At 37.3% G+C, this 18,181-nt stretch overlaps 1 protein-coding gene across 1 annotated transcript; it reads left to right on the top strand.

Moving 5' to 3' along the window:
* Positions 1 to 308: 308 nt before the first annotated feature.
* Positions 309 to 1,193, top strand: LOC142167107 (secreted RxLR effector protein 161-like). The gene is made up of 2 exons (XM_075227262.1): positions 309 to 815; positions 1,158 to 1,193. The coding sequence occupies exons 1-2, from the start codon at positions 309 to 311 to the stop codon at positions 1,191 to 1,193; spliced, it is 543 nt and encodes a 180-aa protein (XP_075083363.1).
* Positions 1,194 to 18,181: the final 16,988 nt, after the last annotated feature.

Here is an 18,181-nt window from a genome sequence, read left to right as displayed (position 1 = left end):
CTAAAAATACCTAAAACTACTAAAAGAAGCAAAGTAAACGGCTGCTGATGTCAAAAGTTACAAAAGTTGCCCTAAAAAAGTGCAACTATTCTAGTTATACAGTGCTGGAATTTTCGGACTAAATTGCCCTTTTAGAGAAACTAATGACTCTTTGTGTGAGGAATTTGCAAGACTCATGGGAAGTGAGTTTGAAATGAGCATGATGGGGGAATTGAATTTCTTCTTGAGGCTACAAGTCAAGCAAACTCCTAGGGGGCACAACGATAAGTCAACAAAAGAACATCAAAGAGTTTCTGACGAGATTTGAGATGGTGAGTTCAAAGATCATTAATACACCTATTGCCACTGCCACTCGCCCGGATATGGATGAACCTGGTTCTCCTGTAAACAAGACTATGTATATAGGCATTATTGGGTCATTTCTGTATCTCACAACAAGTAGACCAGACATTGTCTTCAGTGTGGGACTTTGCACCAGGTTTCAATCCAATCCAAAGGAGTCTCATCTGAAGGCTGCAAAGATAATTCTGAGGTATCTCAAAGGAACGCAGGACCTGGTTCTTTACTATCCATCAGGAGATAATTTCGACTTGATCGGGTATGCTGACGCTGATTATGCTGGGTATCTGGTAGATAGGAAAAACATTTCTGGAATGGCACACTTTCTGGGTTCATGTATGATCTCATGGGATACAAGAAAACAAAACTCAATGACTCTTTCAACTGCAGAATCTGAGTATGTGGCGGCTGTCTCTTGCTGTGCTCAACTATTGTGGATCAAGAAGCAACAAAAGATTTTGGTGTATTTTCTGACTGTGTGCCCTTACTATGTGATAACACCAGTGCTCTCAACATGGCAAAGAATCCAGTTCAACATAAGAGAACAAAGCACATTGATGTGCGACACCACTTTCTCAGAGATAATGTTGAAAATGGGCTTATCTGCATGAAATTTTGTGGCACAGAAGATCAAATTGCAGACATCTTTACCAAAGCACTGAGTAGAGAGCACTTTGAAAGGAACCGCTTGGCACTAGGGTTGATAAAATCAAGTTGAGGACCTGGTCCCTCAATGAATGGCTATGAAAGAAATATGCAGGTAAAATGGCTAAAAAGTATTTTCTGGCAAAGTTTAACTCATCTTTATACCGTTGCAGGTAGACACACATGATGATTACAGAACAAACAAGTAGCCAATGATATTGCATTTCAGTCAAAAGGATGAAAATTTACATTTACAAAATCTGTCAGGGAACCTGGTTCCTTTGACACATGTTAGTAGTTTCTATGTACTCTCATCCACATCTTTTTAAACGGCTGAAATGGTGCCACGTCATTAAAATGTCAATCTTTCCTTTCTCTATTTTTTTGGAACTCAAACGTCCTACCCGTTATGAAATGACCCATCAACCCAACTTGATACTCGGTCCCTCACCCCTCTTAAATAACCTCTCTCACGGTCACTATCATAACTGTTCACATCAATGCCAAAAATTCCCCTTTTCAAACACTCTCTTCCTCCATCAAACTCTCACTATCCTCTACCATGTCTGGAAATCTGGAGACTCAGACTGTTCCAAGCATCGTCCCCTCTGTGTCATCACCCATTGAAACCCCAGTGCTTGGACCTAAAATCCATACACCATCTATTCCAAATCCTAATCTTGAGTCACCACCATCTACTGGTTCCTCTCCAACCCAGTCGAGCACTGGCTCTCATAGAAGTCACAAAACCTTGACTCTCAAGAAATTTGTGGCAGCAACCTCTCCTTCTGTCTCGTCGAAAAGAATGGTAGAAGCAGATACAGTGGCGAAAAAAGACAACCAGGAAATTTCTAGTCGACGAGTGGAAGAATGTTCTGAGATGCAATGAGTGGGTTGTAATAGTGATGAATCGGCAAAGACTACCCCAGGTCTTGATTTGAATGTCGCCGAGTCTATAGGTAATGCTCTTCTTTTGTCTTCTGAGCTTACTTTGGGTTTGCAAGAACAAGAGGCCATAAAGAATATGTTGTCAATCGCTGCTGAGGGCTGTGTAGTGGGTGAGTATGAAGGCGTATCTGAAACAAATGGGTCTAAGGGGGAAGGTGATGGTCTACTGATGGAGGGAAGGGAACTGGTGCCTGTCAAAAATCTGGCACCAGACAATACTACTGGGAACTTCCTGAGGGACCTGATCCCTCCATACAAGAGGAGCACTATGCTCCTACTTGGGATGAAACTCCATGTTCTTCTAAAGAACCCCAGGTCAGTACTGATCCCACTCCCTCTCCTCATTTCTATGCTAAGCCATTGGCCATTGTTCCTCCCGAGATGCAATCTCTGTCTGAGGAGAAAAATGAAGGAAGTGAAGATGACTATGATAATATGGCTCTTGCGAGCTTCATCAGGGCTAGGAGTAGTCAGGAAGCTCACCAAAAGTCAACTTCTAAGAGACCTATCACTAGGTTGCAGAAGAAGGAAGAATTTGAGTCAGGTTTAAGGAAAAGCAAAAAGGAAAAGAAGAAGAGGAGATTGGTGAAAGATGGAAAGGTTGTAAATAAGAAGGTAGTACCTCCTTCACTAGTCATTGATGTTGATGATGAGGTAGAAGAGGAACATGGTTCCTTGGTTCGTAAGTCCTCAAAGAAACTTAGTGTTCCAAAGTCCAAAAGAGAGTCATCTGTGAGTGAAATAGACTTGAGCAAGATTGAAGGTGAAAAGTCTTGTGAGATAGTAGCTGAGAAATCTGGCGAAGAGTTGGTTGAATAAGTTTCTGAGAAAAAAGTGTTTGAGAAATCTGGTGGGAAAAGAAAAAGTGCAAGACAATTAGTAAAAAGGAAGGCTAGTGCCAGTGAAGAACCCGGTTCCTCCAAGAAGGCCAAGGTTGATGCAACCCAGGATGCTGGAAGGGAAAAACTGAGAATCCAAAAGGTACTGTGGGACCGTACATTTGCCCCTGATATTTTGGATATGTCAGGAATGCGCCAATTGGTGGAGATATGTGAATTCCAATAGTGGACACATCTGTTCACTACTGACAATCCCAAGGTGTATGAGGCAGAAGTGCGTAGCTTTTATGCTGACTTCTTCATAGTTGAGGATGATAACATTTGTCTGAAAGTGAACGGTGTTGATTTTGTGATGGACACTAGTGTACTGGGAGCCATTTTGGGCGTGCCCACTGATGGGATGCCATCCATTGAGGGGGTCTGCTCTACAAATTTAAAAAATGCCATTATGAAGGATAAGGCAGTGCAGTAAGGGGAACGAGTACACAAGAAGGCCCTCCTTCCAGTGTACCAACTGTTGTTCGAAATGGTAAACAAAGTTCTGCTCCCACGTGCTGAAATACACTCTATTACATTACGAGCAGACTTGGTTCTCATGGAAGCTGGATGGCTACACCACCATAAACCTGCCCGATCTTATGATATAGCACATGAAGAAAGTAGCAGAGTTCAAGGAAGGTAATCATGGGTTGCCTTACGGGTTTCTCCTCACTAAAGTGTTTGAATTCTTCAAGGTTTCCTTGGGACAGGCTAGAGTAGGAACTCGCAAGCAATATTTCTCCAAAACCACCCTTGAAGAGTGTGAGTTCATTGATAGGAGTGGAGGGGTTGGCAGCAATTCGACCATTTCTCAGTTGATCAACGCTCAAAATAGTGCCACTGAAGAAATAAGGAAGCTGAAGGATCGGAATGCCATTCTCGAAGGTCAACTCAGTCAGACCTAGGAGGCAGCTAGTTCCAATAGTGACCAAAACACAGAGGTTGCCCGCCTGACAAAGGAAAATGCTGCTCTCAGGAAACAGGTTGAGGACCTGAAGAAAAGGTTGCTAACCGAGCAAGGGTCTGCAAATGCTCGTATGGACATCCTTCTTAGAACCCTTGCCTATTCCTCTGCCTCCAGCGCTCCTTAATAGCCGTCCTGTTCCCAGTGTCAAGTTCCTAATGTCCTCTATTTTTTTCTTTCTCTTAATGATGTTTATGACTGGTAATTTTTGTTGTTTTTATTTTGTGGATGGTTTGGTAACAATGAAACTGCTCCCTGTTTAATTTCCAAAAATTAATGGACTTTTCATCTTTTTGCTGTGTATATCTTGCTCTTTTGTTATGTTTTTAGTCATGATTGTGTGCACACATGCGGCATGAGTTAACCAAGCTAGACTTCTTTTTGCTTATTACTTGCTACTGATCTTTTTATGATGCCAAAAGGGGAAAAATAATTGAAGGGGAAACAAGCTGAACAATCCGGGGGAACAGATTCAGGGGGAATACATGAAACGGATCTACAATTCTGGTTCTTAGGGGGAATTTCAATTATAAGTTTGTCATCATCAAAAAGGGAGAAATTGATAGGTTATATGTATCCCTGTTATGTTTTGATGATCTAACAAACTTAATGATAAGAACCAGATAAGGAACCTGTTACACATCATCAAGTACTTAAAGAACAACAAGTCTTAAGTTGGGGACGTGGTTCAACTCTTCAGAGTCAAAGGAACAACAGTGGGAACAGATGGCCACCAGTTCCTTTAGTGACGGTACAAGTCAACTCCTTACATCTGTACAGTTACTGCCTGCACCCGCAACAGTACAAAAACAGTGTAATAGTCAACTTTATGGGGAATGCCCTTTATCTAACTTGCTTGCATCATCCAAGTTATGTCACAAATGAATTACTAACATCAAGCAAAGGCAAAACAAAAACATTTTGCATATTCAGAATCGATCAAGAAATTCTCTCAAGTTTGTGTCAATCTTGCAAGTGATTCTCAAGGGCATCAAGAACAAAGAACAACATAACGAAGGACTAGTTTCCTGTATTGAGTCATTACATGTCCTTAGTTGTGTTGCACCTTTGTTAAAACACTTTACTTGTAATTCCTACTTAGCTTAGTTAGAAGCATTGTGTAGGAAATCTTTATAAAATCATAAGCCTTGTGTTTGTGTCTTGGCTAGATTTAGTCGAGTTGTAAGTCTTTGTAATAGAGTTATTACAAAGTGACCTATAATAGAGTCGTTACAAGTTAGTGAGGGATTAAGAGGTTAATTCCTAGGTTACAATAGGTTGTAATCTAAAGTTTGCTCAGTAGTGAAGTTGAAATCCTACAAGGGTAGGTCGTAGTTTTTAATCCCGTGAGCTGGGAGTTTTTCAAGTAAAATTCTATTTATGTCATTTACTTACTGCTGTGTGTGTACGTTTTGTGGGAACTTATAGAAAATCTGATTCTTTGGTGGACCCTTAGTTTCTAACAAAGTCTTTTGTCAATAGCACCTCGGGCTGAAAAGCTTTTAGAAGTTAGAACCTCGCAAATTTGTGGCCAAAGAGAGGCTTGTATTTTAGTTTTGTTATATCTTTTTTTTTCTGGAAAAAGTAATATCTTTTACATTTAAAATTTTAAGTAAGTTTCCAAGAAAAACTGGACAAATAATTCCTATAAATTTGTGTTGGGCACAAGAAACCTAATTAGTCAAGTCTTACTTTGTCCCCAAAATTGTCAAACAGAACATAGTATCTATCAAACATTCAACAAAAAGCAGCCAAACCTAATGAGTGATGCAATGCCACGAAATTTCTTAGCTCATTCCCTTGTATATGTATAAATACCATAATATTCATGAATCAAGAGATCATCTCCATTTTATCATTTCTCTGCGGATTAATTCTTGGGTTGAATTAGTTTTAACTCTCTCTTCCATATATTGCATTTCTACTTTCGAATATTCTTGAAATTATATCAACCATGTTGACAGCTAGTGCTTATCTTGCTGAGGCTTATGCCATGACAAAGCTTCAAAAGGAAAAGATGAAGACTTCGGAAAAGGAAGAAGCTAAAATAACTGAAAATTCTTCTTCTTCTTCTTCCGGTGGTGATTGGTTCACTAAGATGTTCAATAAAGTACATCCCGTCACCGCTCCCTCGGATTCTGCCGTGCCTGCCACAAATTTTTGAAAAACACAAAGATATGCATGTTAGAGTGTCACATATTGATTGAAGAACGTATCGTTGAGTGCCTTTAATTATTTTAGCCAATACTTGTTTTTTAGTTGAATTAGATCCAAATTCTTTTATTAGATAGAATTCATTACTTCTTTCATATTTTCTTTTTGTCGTATGTATATGTGGAATTTGATTATCATGATGTAATTTGGTTGGGTAACCTTGTTATTCCCGTCAATATTTCTGTATTTGTAAATATTAATTCTGCAAAATATAAGTTAACGTAATGAAACAATAATAATAAATTCGAGCCCACTGAATTCACAGTGTTTCCTTAAGGAATTTAATCCCCTCCTAGTACCCAAGGTAATGGATTATTTCCTCCCAGGATAGAACGAATAACACACTGGTGTAGCGGTACTTCAAACCCCAGTGTTTCGGCGAACACAAAGTTCGGTAGCAAATCACACTTACAGTTGCTTTGTTTGAAGTTAAAAAATAATGCAGAACGAAGGAGTATATACTCAGAAAAACGTATGGAAGTTCTGAGAGGAAGGAATGCAATGTATAGCCAATTTGTTGAGCGAATTGTATGTTGAGTTTTTGGTATCTTTCTTCAACATTTGCTGCTCATATATATAGCAGCCAAGAAGGAGTGCAAGACCAAACGTCCACCCTTCATGGTGGAGCAAGCATTACATGTTTGTGGAGCAAGCACTTCATGTTTGTGGAGCAAGCACTTCATGTTTGTGGAGCAAGCACTTCATGGTGGGAAGACCATTATCTGGCTGCCAAATTATCAATACACGGATTGGAAAATATCCGTTTACAAATACGGATAATCTTACGTTAATATTTACTATTAACAAATAAATTTGGTCCAAAAAATTAATCAATCAATCGATCATTTGACCAAAACCAAATCCAAATCCAAATCCAAATCCAAATCCGAATCCGAATCCGAAGCCGAAGCCGAAGCCGAAGCCGAAGCCGAAGCCGTAGCCGTAGCCGAAGCCGAGCCGAGCGAGCGACGACGACGACGGCGCGAGGCTTGCTTTCTTCTTAACTCTTTAAGAGCTACAAGAAGAGCAATTATATATATACCCACCAAAAATGTCTTCCACTTCCAATATGGGACAATGTCTCATTGTTAAGAGGGGAAAACTTAAAATTTTACTCAAAATTTCATTTTCCCTCCATTTCCCATTCACCCTCATTTTAAGAATATTACATCTTAAAAATAAAACCTCAACAATCCCCCACATGAATGGGGAATGGCTATATCACGGAAGTATGCATGAAAAACTGTGTGATTTACAAGCAAGGATTAATTGCATCTGGATAAGTAGGTTTCCCTTTGAACTTTCCGTAGTAAACTTATGTCGGATATACTCGGTCAATCGGTAGATTTGATATCTTTGAACCGTCGATCTTTGGTGTATACCTAGACAACCATAAGTCACACAATCAACCCTTAACCGTCTTTGGTTCTCATTGTTGTGTTCGTTTCAGCCATGAACACCGCCTGGTTTCATAAGTGCGTAGAGAACTGGCCTTACAAAGTTCTCCTTGAAGCGGCTCACACTTCACACTTAAATAGGTGATTCCTAAACGTGTCATCCTGTAGATACACTATTTGATATACCCCGTATCAAATTTAGAAATCATTAAAAAGCCTTAATGCTTTATCCTTGGTACTGAACATTGTCTCATCACGAGAATGGACTAAAATTTTATTTGACAATGTTGAACCGTCATTAATGACTTTGTTTGATCTCTTTGAACCTAGATCTTGGGATCTCCAGTCTTCTAGGTAGAGTTACCGCCACAATGACTTGTTCTCGGCCATAGCCCCATTCCCCTTGATGATTTCTCAACTACCTCTCTAGTTAGGCCTTTTGTAAGTGGATCCGACACATTATCACTTGACTTTACATAGTCAATTGTGATAATTCCTCTAGAGAGTAATTGCCTAACGGTTTTATGTCTTCGTCGTATATGACGAGATTTACCGTTATACATGACGCTCCCAGCCCTTCCAATTGCCGCTTGACTATCACAATGTATGCATATTGGTGCCAACGGTTTGGGCCAAAATGGAATGTCTTCCAAGAAATTCCGGAGCCATTCAGCTTCTTCACCGGCTTTATCTAAGGCTATGAATTCAGCCTCCATTGTAGAGCGGGCAATACATGTTTGTTTGGACGACTTCCAAGATACCGCTCCTCCACCAATAGTGAATACATATCCACTCGTGGACTTAGAATCAGTTGAACCGGTGATCCAATTTGCATCACAGTATCCCTCAATCACCGCAGAAAAATTACTGTAGTGCAATTCAAAGTTCTGGGTATGTTCTAAATATCCCAAAACTCGTTTCATTGCCATCCAATGAGATTGGCCTGGATTGCTCGTATATCGACTCAGTTTACTTATAGCACAAGCTATGTCTGGTCGTGTACAATTCATGATATACATTAAGCATCCCAATACACGAGCATAATCCAATTGTGATATGCTTTGGCCTTTGTTCTTTGCTAATGCAAGATTCACGTCAATTGGAGTCTTTGCAACTTTAAAGCCCAAGTGCTTGAATTTTTCAAGTACTGTCTTAATATAATGAGATTGTGACAATGCCAGACCTTGAGGAGTCTTATTGATCTTAATTCCCAGAATTAAATCAGCCACTCCCAAGTCTTTCATATCAAACTTGCTATTGAGCATACGCTTAGTAGCATTTATGTTGGCAATGTCATTACTCATTATCAACATATCATCCACATATAGGCAAACAATGACTATGTGATTTGGAACATTTTTAATGTACACGCATTTATCACATTCATTTATCTTAAAACCATTTGACAACATTGTTTGGTCAAATTTCGCATGCCATTGTTTGGGTGCTTGTTTTAGTCCGTAAAGAGACTTAACAAGTCTACATACCTTCTTTTCTTTACCTGGAACCACAAACCCTTCAGGTTGTTCCATGTAAATTTCTTCCTCCAACTCTCCATTTAAGAAGGCCGTCTTAACATCCATTTGATGAATTTCAAGACCATACACTGCAGCTAATGCTACTAACATCCGTATGGACGTAATTCTTGTAACTGGAGAGTATGTATCAAAGTAGTCTAGACCTTCTCGTTGTCTATACCCTTTGACTACGAGCCTTGCCTTGAATTTATCAATAGTGCCATCATCTTTGATTTTTCTCTTAAAAATCCATTTAGAACCCAAAGGTTTATTTCCAGGAGGAAGATCAACCAATTCCCATGTATGGTTGTTCAATATGGATTCTATTTCACTATTGACTGCCTCTTTCCAAAACAATGATTCCGAAGAAGTCATAGCTTCTTTAAATGTTTGAGGCTCATTCTCCAATAAGAAAGTCACAAAATCTGGTCCAAATGAAGTAGACGTTCTTTGACGTTTACTACGTCTTGGATTCTCCTGATTACATGTACTTTCTTTTGTTTCTTCCCGAGGTCGTTTAGATCCTTCACCAAACGACTCACATTCCTTTTTATACGGATATATATTTTCAAAAAACTCAGCATTATCTGATTCTATAACTGTATTATTATGAATGTCGGGATTTTCTGATTTATGAACCAGAAATCGGTATGCTTTACTATTTGTCGCATATCCTATGAAAACACAATCAACGGTTTTCGGTCCTATCTTTACCCTTTTGGGTTTAGGAACTTGCACTTTTGCCAAACACCCCCACACTTTAAAATAATTCAAGTTGGGCTTCCTTCCTTTCCATTGTTCATAAGGAATGGATTGTGTTTTGCTATGGGGCACTCGATTTAATATTCGATTAGCCGTAAGAACGGCTTCCCCCACAAGTTCTGTGGCAAACCAGAACTTATCAACAACGCATTCATCATCTCCTTTAATGTGCGATTCTTTCTTTCCGCAATCCCATTAGATTGGGGCGTGTAAGGGGCTGTTGTTTGATGAATAATTCCATATTCTAAACATATTTCTTCAAAAGGAGATTCATATTCACCACCCCTATCACTTCTTATCATTTTTACTTTCTTGTTAAGTTGCGTTTCAACTTCATTTTTGTATTGCCTGAATGCGTCTATTACTTCATCTTTACTATTCAGTAAGTAAACATAGCAATATCGAGTACCATCATCAATAAAAGTTATGAAATACTTCTTTCCACCGCGAGATGGTATTGACTTCATGTCACAAATATCTGTGTGAATTAAGTCTAAAGGATTTGAATTCCTTTCAACTGACTTATAAGGATGTTTAACATACTTAGATTCCACACATATTTGACATTTTGATTTTTCGCATTCAAACTTGGGCAGTACTTCCAAGTTAATCATTTTCCGCAAGGTTTTATAATTGACATGACCCAAACGTACATGCCATAAATCATTTGACTCAAGTAAGTAAGAAGAAGCTGAAATATTATTATTATTTTCAACAACCATTACATTTAGGTTGAAAAGGCCCTCGGTGAGGTAACCTTTTCCCACAAATATTTCATTCTTACTAATTACAACCTTGTTGGATACAAAAACGCACTTAAAACCGTGCTTAACAAGAAGTCCAGTAGAGACTAAATTCTTTCTCATTTCGGGAACATGAAGGACATTGTTCAAAGTCATGACCTTGCCAGAAGTCATTTTTAGAAATACCTTCCCATATCCTTCAACTTTTGCTGTTGAAGCATTTCCCATATAAACTGTCTCTCCGGGTTCAGCAAGAGCATAGGTAGCAAAAGCCTCTCTAACTGCACAAACATGGCGAGTGGCTCCTGAATCAAACCACCACAGTTTAGGATTTCCCACCAAGTTACATTCAGAGAGCATGGCACACAAGTTATCAACATCATCATGGTTTACTACCATGTTTGCTTGACCCCTTTTCTTGTCTTTCTTCGGAGCACGACACTCCGTAGATTTGTGTCCGGTTTTCCCACAGTTATAGCAGTTTCCACTGAACCGCTTCTTGCTTGGGTTGTATTTCGGACCAGAAGCCTTCTTCCTCTTTTTGTTAGCTTCAACAATATTTGCTCCCATTATTGTTGAATTTCCACGGCCTCTCCTTTCAGCAGCTTTATTGTCCTCTTCGATTCTCAACCGAACAATGAGATCTTCAAGGGACATTTCCTTTCGTTTGTGTTTCAAATAATTTTTGAAGTCCTTCCACAACGGAGGCAACTTCTCAATCATTGCTGCTACTTGGAATGCTTCGTTGATTACAAGACCTTCAGCAAGTAGATCATGAATAATCACTTGCAATTCCTGGACTTGAGTAATAACAGACTTGCTATCTATCATTTTGTAGTCCAGAAATTTTGCGGCAACGAATTTCTTCATCCCGGCATCTTCAGTCTTATATTTCTTTTCAAGCGCATTCCACAATTCTTTGGATGTCTCCATGCTACTGTATACATTATACAGATTATCATCCAGTCCGCTAAGAATATAATTCTTGCATAAAAAATCAGAATGCTTCCACGCTTCAATCACGAGAAAGCGTTCATTATCTGGAGTTTTATCCGGCAGATCAGGAACATCTTCCTTGATGAACTTCTGTAGACATAACGTAGTTAAGTAGAAGAACATCTTCTGCTGCCAGCGTTTGAAATCAATCCCGGAAAATTTTCCGGGTTTTTCTGCCGGTGCCAACGTCGGTGTTCGGCTTGTCGTTGCGTTGGCAGTCGCCATCGGAACAGCTTGGTTTTCGTTTTCAGTCATCATCTTTTTCAGAAAAGAATGACACAAACAAACGTTTAATACACGTTTTCAAACTGGAGTAAAAATCACGTAGATTTTAATATCCAACAAAACGCCACGAAGGCTTAACTCTCCAAAACGGGAGTACACAAACCACAAAGGTTTTAGTTTGCAGAATAATAAGAATAACACAAGTACAGAAATAAATATTAAATTCCTTAAGATTGTTATTCCCGTCAATATTCCTGTATTTGTAAATATTAATTCTGCAAAATATAAGTTAACGTAATGAAACAATAATAATAAATTCGAGCCCACTGAATTCACAGTGTTTCCTTAAGGAATTTAATCCCCTCCTAGTACCCAAGGTAATGGATTATTTTCTCCCAGGATAGAACGAATAACACACTGGTGTAGCGGTACTTCAAACCCCAGTGTTTCGGCGAACACAAAGTTCGGTAGCAAATCACACTTACAGTTGCTTTGTTTGAAGTTAAAAAACAATGCAGAACGAAGGAGTATATACTCAGAAAAACGTATGGAAGTTCTGAGAGGAAGGAATGCAATGTATAGCCAATTTGTTGAGCGAATTGTATGTTGAGTTTTTGGTATCTTTCTTCAACATTTGCTGCTCATATATATAGCAGCCAAGAAGGAGTGCAAGACCAAACGTCCACCCTTCATGGTGGAGCAAGCATTACATGTTTGTGGAGCAAGCACTTCATGTTTGTGGAGCAAGCACTTCATGGTGGGAAGACCATTATCCGGCTGCCAAATTATCAATACACGGATTGAAAAATATCCGTTTACAAATACGGATAATCTTACGTTAATATTTACTATTAACAAATAAATTTGGTCCAAAAAATTAATCAATCAATCGATCATTTGACAGCCGAAGCCGAAGCCGAAGCCGAAGCCGTAGCCGAGCGAGCGACGACGACGACGGCGCGAGGCTTGCTTTCTTCTTAACTCTTTAAGAGCTACAAGAAGAGCAATTATATATATACCCACCAAAAATGTCTTCCACTTCCAATATGGGACAATGTCTCATTGTTAAGAGGGAGAAACTTAAAATTTTACTCAAAATTTCATTTTCCCTCCATTTCCCATTCACCCTCATTTTAAGAATATTACATCTTAAAAATAAAACCTCAACAAACCTTTCTTTCATTCTTTTGTTCTTATGCGTAATAAAATCAGAAGTATCTCAGTATATTAATGAGCTTATTCAAGTTGCCATCCATTTGCTTTCATCTTTTTGCTCTTTCCGAATTACTAAGAGAATTCGAAATTTTAATTGTTGGTCAATAAAGTGTTTCTACGATCTATGTCACTTAATAAAATTTCTCGATTTTAAATGGCACTTTACGTTCTTATTGTCTAATTAAGTCATATGATATACAAATATAGATGCATTTCGAATCAATTCTTTTAGTCAAATACACATTCTCATTAACGGAGGTTTAATTTCAAGTACTTATAATTAAATCTTCAAGAGGATCTGCAATCAATCAATTCAAATGAAACACAAGGTTTTCTTCTCTTTTCATATCTAAATTAACGATTTTTTCAGAAAACAATTGCATCTCTAAAATTTAGTTTTCTGTCAATTCGATAATTTCAAGCTCAAAATGAATCCTGAACAAGAAAAGAAATCTAAGTAGGAAACTCGTTGCAAGGTAGACAATACGTTCATGACCTATTAAATTGACTAGTTCTTTTGCAAATTAACTCTAGTTCTCCAATGGCCTAACGCTTGCATTATATTGGAACTTTCGCATGCCATAAATGTGACGACACGATAGATCGTTTTGAGTAATAGATTTTATTTTTGTATTCCGAAACCTTTCATAGCTTCATTTGATATTATATGACTTGAGTGCATGGTCCGTATCGTTTTTTACTTGTGGGTAGTTTCTAAAACTCATTTCGAATTGTTTGAACTATAGTTGGCTAGATTCAATTGGTTTGGGGGCTTGTTCTAAAAGGAAAAGTTGCGGTTGATTATTGATTTTACTCCGGAAAGGGGTAAGTATCGTGATTAACTTTAACTTGAGGGAATTAGGACTTGTTTGGTTTATTTGCTTCATGCATTATGTGTGGGGACGGCATATATGCAAGGTGACGAGTGTATATGCGTTGTTATGGGTTAAAGCATGCCGGTGAAATTTGCCTTATTTGTACAATGTTATTTTATTTACTATGCCTTCCATGCCTTAGATAGATCGTTTATACTTTGACTATTCACTTTTGTATTTATTGCTCTTATTGAAATTGTTGTAATATTGAAAGTTGAGTTTGCTTGCTCCGACACTATTGATGTTGATTTGTTTTCCACCTTGCTTCTTGTTGTTGTTGTTGTTGTTGTTGTTGTTGTTGTTTGGTGAGGAAGAGTGAAGAGCACGAATGGTGTTGTCGTGCCTCATTTGCATATTGATATTTGATTAAGTGGATGTGAGGATAAAAGCACGAAGGGTGATGTCGTGCACATGCTTATATATTATGAGAGGTTAAAGCACGAAGGATGATGCCGTGCATATGTATTTTTATTATGATCACGTGGGGATGAGAGTAAAAGCACGAAGGGTGATGTCGTGCACTAGAAATTTATTTGATATTGTGACGATGAGAGTTAAAGCACGAAGGGTGATGCCGTGCGAGTTTGTTAATTCATTGTTTTACTTTGATATTTGGTAATGTGAATTTTGACTTGGTGGTTTCATTGCGCATTTTGGAAAGAGTTTTACTTCATGATTCTTTATTTATTGTTCTGTGTATTGTCCCCTATACTTGCCCCTATTCCGTTGTTTTATTTGGCTCTTTACTTGTTATTCATTTATACATATATATAACTGTACATGTTTATTGTAGGTGTCTTGTCTTAGTCTCGTCACTACCTCGTCGAGGTTAGGCTCAACACTTACGGAGTACATTGGGTCGGTTGTACTCATACTACACTTCTGCACTTGTTGTGCAGATTCTGACATCAGTATCAACAGTCCCGAGAGGTGCTTAGCAGATACTGCGTTGGTGATTCGAGGTAGAGCTGCATCCCCTCCGCAGGCCATGAGTCATTATCTTACCTCTATTGTACCGTTTCCACTTTATTCAGACAGTATTGCATTTCTTTCGGGACCTTATTTAGTTGGATCTAGAAGTTTATGTACTTGTCACAGCAAATCTTGGGACAGTTTACGTTAGTTGTTGGTTTCAAAACTTATTATTTTACGTGAGAGTTGCTTTTATATTATTTTATTGTTTTGTTGTAAGATATTTATTGCTTTTCTTTTTCGTATTATCTGTTGTGATGGCTTGCCTAGCGAGCCATAATAGGTGTTATCACGATCCTGATTGGATGGAATTTTGGGACGTGACACTAAATTTAAGAAACTATGACGAAGTGATACCTAAAAATAGAACAACCATAGAGTATACCAAAATAAAGAGTGCTTTGACAAGCAGTGTTACCTAAAAACACTTTAAAAGAAAATTGAAAAGGTAGTTTTACCTACTGGTCGACTATCAGTATTCAATATACTCATTATAAGAATGATCAAATTCAAAATCATGGCGTCTGAATTTTTAATTTTGCGACTTTAGTTAAGCCTAGTCAATCTTGGTCATTTCAAATATTTGATTAAATATTATCGGTAAAATTTGTTTGCGTGATTGATCATAAAATATCATGTTTTAGAATATATTTTTTTTTTTTTGCTATTTTGTATCCTTTGGGCAGTATATGGGTGAAGTTGAAAAAATTAGAGTATTTAAAACTGAAGTGTAAGAGTATTTGGACATAAATTTCTTTTGAAATAAAAAAAGTTAAAGTTTATGAGTGAAAACTGAAAACTATTATTTCACTTAGAAATACTCCTCAAACCAGTTTTCAAATTTCAACTTCTCTATATATATTTTAAGCTGAAGTTAAATTAGTGAAAAAAATTATAAAACAAACATTGATTTGCAAATAATGTCCTCCGTGTCCTAACACCTGCAAATAGCCGAAAACAAAATCCCCACTTAGTAAATAAACAAAACTGAAATCACTAATTCATTTTATTTAAATTAGTTTAGTTTTTGGCCGTAAGTTTTGAGGTATTACGATTTTTATTAAACCTGAACTCCTTAAACAATACTTTCAAAATTTGCTGATTTTTGTTTGCTTATGAAACTTTATTTTCTATGCATTTTATAATGAGTTAATACCCTAAAATTCTCCTAAACTATCATATTTTTGTGAGTTTCCTACTTAAACTATTCGGTGTCTCCAAAATCCCCCTGAACTATATTGCCCTTCATACTAAAATTTTCTCGTTGCATTTTTAGAGGTGCGTTTAGTACACGCTCCAAATTATCTAAAAAAACGTGTCATGTGGCACCACACATGGCTATTTAGCCCAGCCTAAAAACCCCATAAACTATAACTTGTTTGTCATTTACCCACTTAAACTATCCAGTGCCCCCAAAACCCCCTGAACTATATTCCCCTATATATTAAAATCATATGTTGAATTCTCAGAGGTGCGTCTGTCTAACTATATTAACTTATAGTTTGTACTAAATTTTCTATGTAGTTTACTCATGATGTATCACTCTTGGATGACTGATTAATTCTAGGAGTTTAATTTGGCCAAAATAGTATCTAATGTAATGGGTTAATTTTAGGTTTAACTATGGTTGTTCTTTATACTAGACTCCAATTGAATAATTCCTTATTTACATTCTCTTTGCAGCAAAATAAAAAAATAAATAAAGGCATATAGTGTTGCATTTATGAAAAATCATCTTATATTACATAAATAAGATTACACAAAATAAAATTTTGCAAATAAGAAATTAATCGGCCAACAACTACACTCTCTAATGCTAAATTATACAAACAAGGTTTAAGAGATTCAACTTATTCTCTACAACAAGGTGTTGGTTTAATAAGAAGATTTAAATGGGTATTCTTTCTACAATGTATCAAAGACATGAAAGAAGACTAAAAAGAAAAGAAAATAAATTATTTCGAAGGAAACAAGAGAGAGATAAATTTTTCAGAGGGAACCCATATAGAAAACTGAAGGAAAAAGGTAAAAAAATACGAAGAGAAGGTGAAAAAATAAAAAAGAAAGGTGAAAAATAAGGAAGAATGATGGATATAAAGGAAAGAAGGAGAATATTTAAAAAGTTAAAAAGCGATTAGGCTAATTAGCCATTACATTCTGTTAGGTGGGCCATTTTGATGAATTTTTTCAGCCGCCATCCCAAGCGAGTGTGTACACACGTTATGCAAGGTAAATAGCGAGGGAGTTTAGATATGAAGGCAATATAGTTCAGGGGTTTAAGGGACACCGAATACTTTAAATAGAAATCTGACAAAAACGTAATAATTTAAGGGAGTTTTAGGGTATTAACTCTTTTATAATTTACACTCAGGAAATTCAAATATTTTCCGTTAGAACTTTGGAGTATAATATGCAATTACAAAGAAAATCTTCTTGGTCTGGAAATACGTTCACGTCATTGTTGACGTCAGAACTCTTCACTTATTCTCATCAATTATAATAAATGGAAATAAAGCCAGCGATAAGTTAGAATTAATTCACTCTGATTTGTGTGGCCCTACGAATATACAAGCAAGAGGTGGTTTTGAGTATTTTGTGACTTTCACAGATGATTACTCAAAATATGGATACATTTATCTGTTGCGTCGTAAGTATGAATGCTTTGAGAAATTCAAAGAATTTAAGGCGGAAATGGAGAAACGACATGATAAATATATCAAAACATAGCGATCTGATCGTGGTGGTGAATACCTTTCTGCAGAATTCATTAAATACTTATCAGATTGTGGAATTACATCTCAATTATCTGCTCCGGGAACAGCACAACAAAATGGTGTGGCAGAAAAAAGAAATAGGACCCTTATGAAAATGGTTAGATCAATGTTAAGTTATTCCGATTTGCCTTCTTCCTTTTGGGGATATGCTTTAGAAACAAGAAATTACATTCTAAATTTGGTTCCTTCAAAGTCAGTACCTTCAACTCCAATAGAATTATGGACCGGGCGCAAGCCAAGTTTATGACACATTCGGGTTTGGGATTGTCCAACACATGTGCTGAAAGGGAAAGCGGATAAATTGGAATAGAGGAGAGAAGTATGCATTTTTATTGGATATCCAAAAGGAACTAAAGGCGGTTTATTTTATTATCCCAAAGAAAAGAAGGTAATTGTTACGACAAATGTCAGATTTTTAGAAGAGGACTATTTAATGAACCATATTCCTAGAAGTAAACTAGTTTTATAGGAATTAAGTAATGGAGTAACTAATGACTCATCTCTAGAACGTATCCCGAAAGACAGTATTGACATACCATTGCATTATCGTAGTGGGAGAAACGTCAATAGGCAGCAGAATGCACAAGTGCAATTGCCTGACATCTCACTACCCCAAAGTGGTGGGAGTAATATTGAGCAACCTCAGATTGTTGAGCAACCTAAGATTGTTGAGCAACCTGAAATTGTTCTACAGCCTGCAATCCAGGAAGAAATTAA

Source organism: Nicotiana tabacum, chromosome 12 (assembly GCF_000715075.1).
Source record: "Nicotiana tabacum cultivar K326 chromosome 12, ASM71507v2, whole genome shotgun sequence".
NCBI lineage: Eukaryota > Viridiplantae > Streptophyta > Magnoliopsida > Solanales > Solanaceae > Nicotiana > Nicotiana tabacum.
The sequence above is the reverse complement of the archived record's forward strand: the minus strand, read 5'-3'. Positions and strand labels throughout refer to the sequence as shown.